We start from the raw sequence: 7,164 nt of genomic DNA on the forward strand, positions 1-7,164 counted from the left end.
TGCAGTCGGAGGAGCTTATCCAGACCCAGGGTAAGAAAACTGACCTATTTGTGTGTACAAAGTCTGATGCCTGCAAAAAAAGGGTCAACCAGTTGTTTCGGTCTTCTGCTGCACAAAACATGGGAAATGTAGCTGAAAGAGCCTGTTGCATCAAAGTCTGCTGAGTTGTGGAGATAGCTGTTAATTGTCCCCAGCTGTAGGAATTAACATGAAATGGATGAATACAATCCTTTTGACTTCTGCATTTTAAAAACTGCTGTGGCAAGCAGGAAAAATGCTCTTTGAAAGCAGCCTTCAAGTCAGCCAACATACTGTGGCAGAATGTGTATGTCTTTAAAAAGATGAGCATCGCAAAATTTCTATTCAGGGACATCTCCAAGGAGAGGACATTGTTACAAGGAATGTAGCCTCTGTCAGGCCTAGGAGCAAATTTGGTAAGTTCTGTAGGGAGCAAATGTGGTAAGTTCTGTAGGTAAAGTGCTTTGTCCTGCTCTTTCTCCATGAACAAGAGAGGAGGTAGTTTGAGATCCATCATGGTTTAAGAAAGTAAAAAAGCTCATTCAGAAGGATAATAGCAAGGATTGGCTTCCTCTTCTACTTATTCCCTTGTATATTAAGGACAGATTTTTCTCTGATTTACAAGTGTAACACTATGCAGAAGTTCATCTAAGCTTTTATTTTAAATTTATTGAAAAAGTACACCCTTAAGAACTTTTACTGAATATGTGGCTGTAGTGACTGCCTACCTTTGATGAAAAATGCATCTTTCCTTACCTCAGAAATTGTCCTGTCCAAGGCAGATAAAAAGACCCATCTTTTAAAAACCCATGGAACAGATCCTCCTCCTGTGTGCTCACTGAGGACTAAAAATCATCATTGAAAAGTTAATTTTGTCTCCAGATAGGAGAGAAATAAGAACCATCTGTTCCAAAACACCTACTACCTCTGACCCCCAAAACCCCATTTCTGTACACAGCTTTCAGCTAATCAAGAAGACTTATATGGTCTCCTTGGGTTGGTCAGGTGGTCAGCTGGGATCAAGTCTTCTGCAGATGGTAATACCTGGCAGCAGGTCAATGCCCAGAATCCAGTGTAGATTCCTTATTTCAGAAGCAGATTCCTTATTTCTGTTAATTTACAGATTCCTTATTTCAGAAACCTCTTACACACAAATTAATTCCACCAGTTCCCTGTGTTGCCTGTCTGGAGGTATAGTGACCAGTGAAATCTCCACCATTGGCACACAGCCTGCCAAAAAAAAACCAAAGCCAGTTACTCCATCTGTTTTCTTTGCTGTGTATCTTCTGGTCCATTTATGACTGAATTTGTTTAAGAGATCTTGTTTGAAAGAGGCTTAGGGTTGAATAATTAATAACAGAAGGTAACCTGGAAGATCTATGTGTCTCCCTAAACATCTCTCTGGTCTGTTTTCAAGCATTTCAAAGCCACTTCCAGTTTGTACACTTAAATTATCATGAAGTCACCTGTTACCATTTCAGTTAAGATTTATTTCTCACTTCACTGCAGAATAACTTTGCTCATTCATACAGTATGAATGTAGTTGGCAGGCTCCTTTAATAATACTAGTCTGTTCAAAAATTGGTTTACTGAAGTCAGTTGTACATTGTACTTCCACAGTTTCTGACTCCTCTAGTTAAAGATTCCTTTATATTTTGGAGGAAGCTGCATTTTTGCTGGAAATAACATATGCAATGAGCAAATGAGTTAAAAATAATTGGAATCTTTATTTTTGTTTGTGTTTTCACTATGTGTTTAAGACAGACTTGGACACCTTGGACAGACAGGCAAATCTACTGTTGCTGCTACTGGTTTCTGGTTAGCCACTGCCGTACCAGGCTTGACCACACAGGGCAGCTGTTGGTATCCACCTCCTCATGTGCCACTTCTCCAGAAGTTTAAATTAACTTGCTAACTTCATGAACAGGTCTCAGCTGGCTGCCAACAGATGCTGACAACCACCACACGTCTTGTGCTTCCTTGCCAGAGTGCTAGTAGTTTGCCTGCAGGCAGCAGGAAGCCAGAGTGGTGGTCACATTGCCACTGCTGGTCTCATCCAGGAGGTGACAACTAACAGTCCCTTCTAGTCTGGTGGGTCTCAGAGCATTTAAAGTGGCTAAGAGACACTGCAGCCCAGATGTAGACATTTAAGAAGAACCATGATAGGCAAATTAGAGCACACAACTAGGCTCAGGCTTGGACCGAGCATTCAGAGTGAACACAGCCCTTACAAGCTTTATGAGATAAAAAAAAAGAGCAATTAAAAGGTTGGAAAGCATTACAGTACCTCTTGCTGGAAGGGTCAGAAATCTGTAGCTTTGAAATGCCTGCATCTCACAAAAAATTCAGTTTACAGACATTAAAATATTCCTTTGGATTTGGCATCTTTAGATTAGAAATCAGGAAGAAATTCTTCACAGTGAGGGTGGTGAGGCACTGGCAGAGGTTGCCCAGAGAAGTTGTGGTTGCCCCATCCCTGGAAGTGTTCAAGGCCAGGTTGGATGGGGCTTTGAGCAACCTGGTCTAGTGGAAGGTGTCCCTGCCCAGAGCAGGGGGGTTGGAACCTGATGATCTTTAAGGTCTCTTCCAACCCAAACCATTCTATGTTTCTCTGTTTCTATGATTTAGTTGCCATTTTATTATCTTATTTTGATTGTTATTTAAATATCTATCAAAGTCAATTTACACAAAACAATGAAGTGGAAGATTCCCTAGGCTAGGGATGGACATGTCTAGAAGTTTCTCCTTTATGGACTTATATATCCTAGACAAATACTTCGTGTAACTGTTGCTGTGATTTTGTATCTAAAAATATATTTGTCTTGTGGATGTTATTATTTTTTTATTTAAAGCAAAATTGTATTGTGTCTAAAAGCAATAACTACAAGAATGACCTTTTTCTTATTTTACTAATTATCGAATGCTTTTTGTTTTGTTTTTGCATTTTTTAAAGTTCACTTCATTCTGATTCACCTCTAAGTTGTAACTTTTTTTCAGCTAAGCCCCTCTAAGATGAAGAATATGAAAAGAAAACTTCTGATTAAATGCCTTTGACCTTTGAGGACATTCAGAATGTGAACCAGATTTTTTCTACTCTGTGTTGAGTCTGATTGTAATCAGAAGGTATAAATGTAAAATTGAGCAACCCATATCCTACAGCAGGATCACAGCCTTCATTAATGCAAAGAGAAAAAAGATTATTTATTTTTCATGTTCTTTATAGTTCTAAATATTTGTTTCTTGAATCAGATTTTTTGCAGATTATGAAATACCTAATCTCCAGAAAGACAAAATCTCACAAATTGTCATCTGGGTTGTGGATGATATCGAAGGACCAGATAGGTAAGTGACATCTTCCAAAGAAATTAATTTCTCCTTTTTGGACCTTTCTTTAAAATTTCACCTTAGCTTTCTGTTTGATTATATTTGCATAGCAATTAAACTAAAAATATTTTAGATGCTTTCACTAACACAGAAGGCACACCCTGCCATTCCCAAAGAGTATAGAAATACTAGAATTAAACAAAATATAAATAAATTCTAATATTAGGTCTGGAATCCACTCTTGCTTACATGTATATGTGGCTCTCAGACCTTGAGTGAAGATACAGCACATACAGTTTTACTAAGAAAAGAGTCAATCTGAATTTTAAAGTAAATGCTGATGTGAAATATTTCTTTCGTCTTGCCATATGCATTCTTTGCATTTTCACCTATCTTAACTGTTTGAAAATTAGTAGAATCAGAGAAATACTGCCAGGGGCTGTTTTTCTTGCAATACTTAAAATCAATCCAATGATAAAATGTAGGCTTCAAAAAGGTCTACATTTGCTGTTCATTTAATTAAAAAAACAAAGCAAAACAAAACAAAACCAAAAACCCTAACAAACAAATGAACAGAACAAAACAAAAAAGATCAGTCCGAACAGAATAACCTGTTGGTAAATAGCCAATGACGAAATGATCCTTTTCACTTAAGCTTGGTTTGGGATTGATTAAAGGAAGAATTAAAGCGGCTGAGGGAGCTGGGGTTGTTTGGTCTGGAGAAGAGGAGGCTGAGGGGAGACCTTATCGCCCTCTACAACTACCTGAAAGGAGGTTGTAGTGAGGTGGGGGTTGGGCTCTTCTCCCTGGTAATTAGCGATAGGACGAGAGGAAACGGTCTCAAGTTGCGCCAGGGGAGGTTCAGGCTCGACATTAGAAAGAACTTCACTGTTAGAGTTGTTAGGCATTGGAACGGGCTCCCCAGGGAGGTGGTGAAGTCATCGTCCCTGGAGGTGTTCAAAAAACGTTTAGATGTGGTACTTCAAGACATGGTTTAGTAGACATGGTGGCATCAGGTATGTGATTGGACTTGATGATCTTTGAAGTCTCTTCCAACCATAATGATTCTATGATTCTATGATTCTAAATGGTCTATTCATTATAGCTTTGGGGACGTCCCTACAAATGTACATAGATGGATTGGGGGAAGTCAGTTGCACTCCAACCATCTGCAGGATCCCTGCAGGTTAATGTAACATGGTGGCACTTCATCAGTCTTAAAACTGCCCTGGCTGAAGAGGACCAGAGAAATGAACTCAGATATCTGCCACCATATCACCACTGGTGGCTGAATCCTTGGTGTCATCTGCATTCTTAGGAGCATGAGGCTTCTGTTCTTGCTACTCAACGCTTTTTAGTTACATCCATATATTTTGTGTCATTTCCCTTTCATGTCTCATATCTTCTTTTTGCTATCTCCTTTTGCTTCTTTTTCATTCAGTTTTGGCATGGCCAACGCAGACCACATATTTTACCATAGTGCTGTGGAATCTACGAAGCATAGTTCAGATTAGCATTTCTCAGCCTTTTTCTTTAAATCAAGGAATCACACCTTTTTGGAAAAAACTTCATACAACTCACCTTTGCAAAAGTTGCCCTTATTACAAAGAAAAATTAAGACAAGCACTGAATGTTAATTTATCTTTCAGTTAATGGATGCATGGGAATATTTGTGTATTTTTATTAACTGCTTTTTGCAATGATTTTGTTGGTCCTCATATGATTTCTTTAGAGTCATGAGTGTTTACTGACCAATGGGTAAGTAGCACTGGCCTTGATACTTGATGTTGGTGCAAGTTTTAGAGGTCTCAGTAGGTTCTGTACTATGCTAAACTTCCTTTTGTTAATTGAACCACAAAATAAAAAAACAGTGCTAGACACAGAAGCTGCATTTAGGATTCTGTTTTTTTCTTGCTCCTTTTGTTTTTCTATTGTTCTGTACTCAAGAGAGAGGACAAGCTTCTAACTACAAGAATAATTTTAATTATAACCAACATATTCTGTAAAGACAGCTAGCATCAACTTTAGCACCACTTAGATAGCTGCCAAGGAATATTACACATGAAACACTTTCTTACTATTTTACAAAATTATTTCACTCTGCTTCCGTTTGTCTAGTGAAATATTAAAGGTGGGAATATTGGTGAATGGAGTCTGCAAGTGCTACACTGGCTGAAGCCAATCTTCCGGTCTTTGCAAACTGAGTATAAAATGTTAAACAACTGTAAGCAAATGAAGCATTATAAATAGCAATGTACACCAGTTTTCTGTAGGCATTAAGGAATAGAGAAGAGGCAGAGTAATGGGGATTTACTTTACTAATTCCATCAAGTTCAATGAAAGCAAATTAGATAATAAAAGACTTGCAGTAATATTAAAATCCTTTCTCACAGAGATTCCTGTGGAACTCATACCGTAAAGATATTAGAAAACAGGCTAAAAACCCTTGGTTATGATGTTACCTGCACTGACAATTACAAGTAAGTGAAAATCCTTCATTAATGTGGTGTATTTGTGGAAGCACCTCATCTATTTTAAATAGTTTCTTACCTTCCAATATATAAGTTCCAATATATATATGTTGTGTCTTCAGTAAGAGACTGGTATGTTGGAGGCATGATGTCACATTTTTCAAACTTCGCATTTTTCAGCCATGAATTGAGCAAAACACTACACTGTATTGTATAATTGTATAGTTAAGTGGAACATTGTACTTACCCAATGTCAGACACAGAATATGGCCTCATGTATTCCTTCACTGTAAAATCTAAACAACAGTTAAAACCACTATTGAATGTCTGCAGAATTACTAGTTATTCAGAGCAGTATTCATGACTCTGGTTATTCAGAGTAGATTGTAAGATAATATAAATATAATTGAGGGGAAGCTTTAGACATGATAATACTGTTGAGTTTGTGTCATTTTTTCAATTGTTTTCCTGAGTTTTCTGCCTGAGAGATGCTAAATAAAATTATATCTTCACAGACCAGTAATGTTCTTACTCTGCCTGGATTATCCTGATGATTCTAAGTGTACCCTTTCATCGTAAGTAAAAGAAGTTCAATCCATCCTCAGTGTCATTACAACAAAATAAATAATGCAGAAGTCAACAGTTCAACAGATTCCATCTGTACTATCTATTATATATCACCTATACACAATATAAAGTATTATTGAATTTATTACTTACTGTGTATTGAATAAGCAGTTTCTATCTACAAATTGTGCACAATTGTCTGTGAGCACCTGCTATTCAAAATTAAGTGTTAATCAGTTCTCATCGTTCACACAATCGCACTGTACATCACTGGCAGTATGAATGAAGTTTGTAAATATCAGTGTTCTGATGCAAAATCTATTACAAATTTGAAATTGCTTTCATTAATATTCTTCCTTGAATACTGAAATTGTAGGTGAAGTGGCAACAGATGTTTCTCCAGCTACTGGAACTTTCAGTTCCAAATTATGAGGAAGCTTTTTTTAATCTTCCATTCTGAGTGCAAACCCAATTTCTATATTTTAATGTATTTACCTGTATTATCTGCAGAGGATGCAGATTACATCCAAGATACAACTTTCTTAATTAGCAAGCATCACTGCCAAACTAGGTTTTAATAGTTTCTCTTCCTATCCATATTTTTTTTTATTATATAAAGAAGATTAAATTAATTTATGATGTATTTCAGTGAACTTGCAGTAAAGATGACTGTTTTCAATTGTGGCTAAGTTTCTTAATATATTTGCTGTTACATGTATAGGTACACATAAGGTACTTGAACATCTGAATATGAAAACTTCCTCACAGTTTGGAAAGTGGCAGG

The 7,164-nt window shown here is 37.1% G+C and overlaps 1 protein-coding gene across 1 annotated transcript in view; it reads left to right on the forward strand.

Annotated features, from left to right (window-relative positions):
* BST1 (bone marrow stromal cell antigen 1) overlaps nucleotides 1–6,392 on the forward strand; it is a 13,139-nt gene extending 6,747 nt beyond the window's left edge. The window contains 4 exon segments of the mRNA XM_009701936.1: nucleotides 1–30; nucleotides 3,268–3,360; nucleotides 5,736–5,822; nucleotides 6,329–6,392. The exon segment at nucleotides 1–30 is cut by the window's left edge and continues 29 nt beyond it. Coding sequence (XP_009700238.1) covers nucleotides 1–30; nucleotides 3,268–3,360; nucleotides 5,736–5,822; nucleotides 6,329–6,392 — 274 coding nt within the window.
* The last annotated feature ends 772 nt before the right edge of the window (nucleotides 6,393–7,164 follow it).

This window comes from Cariama cristata, unplaced genomic scaffold, assembly GCF_000690535.1.
Source record: "Cariama cristata isolate BGI_N322 unplaced genomic scaffold, ASM69053v1 scaffold5056, whole genome shotgun sequence".
Taxonomy (NCBI): domain Eukaryota; kingdom Metazoa; phylum Chordata; class Aves; order Cariamiformes; family Cariamidae; genus Cariama; species Cariama cristata.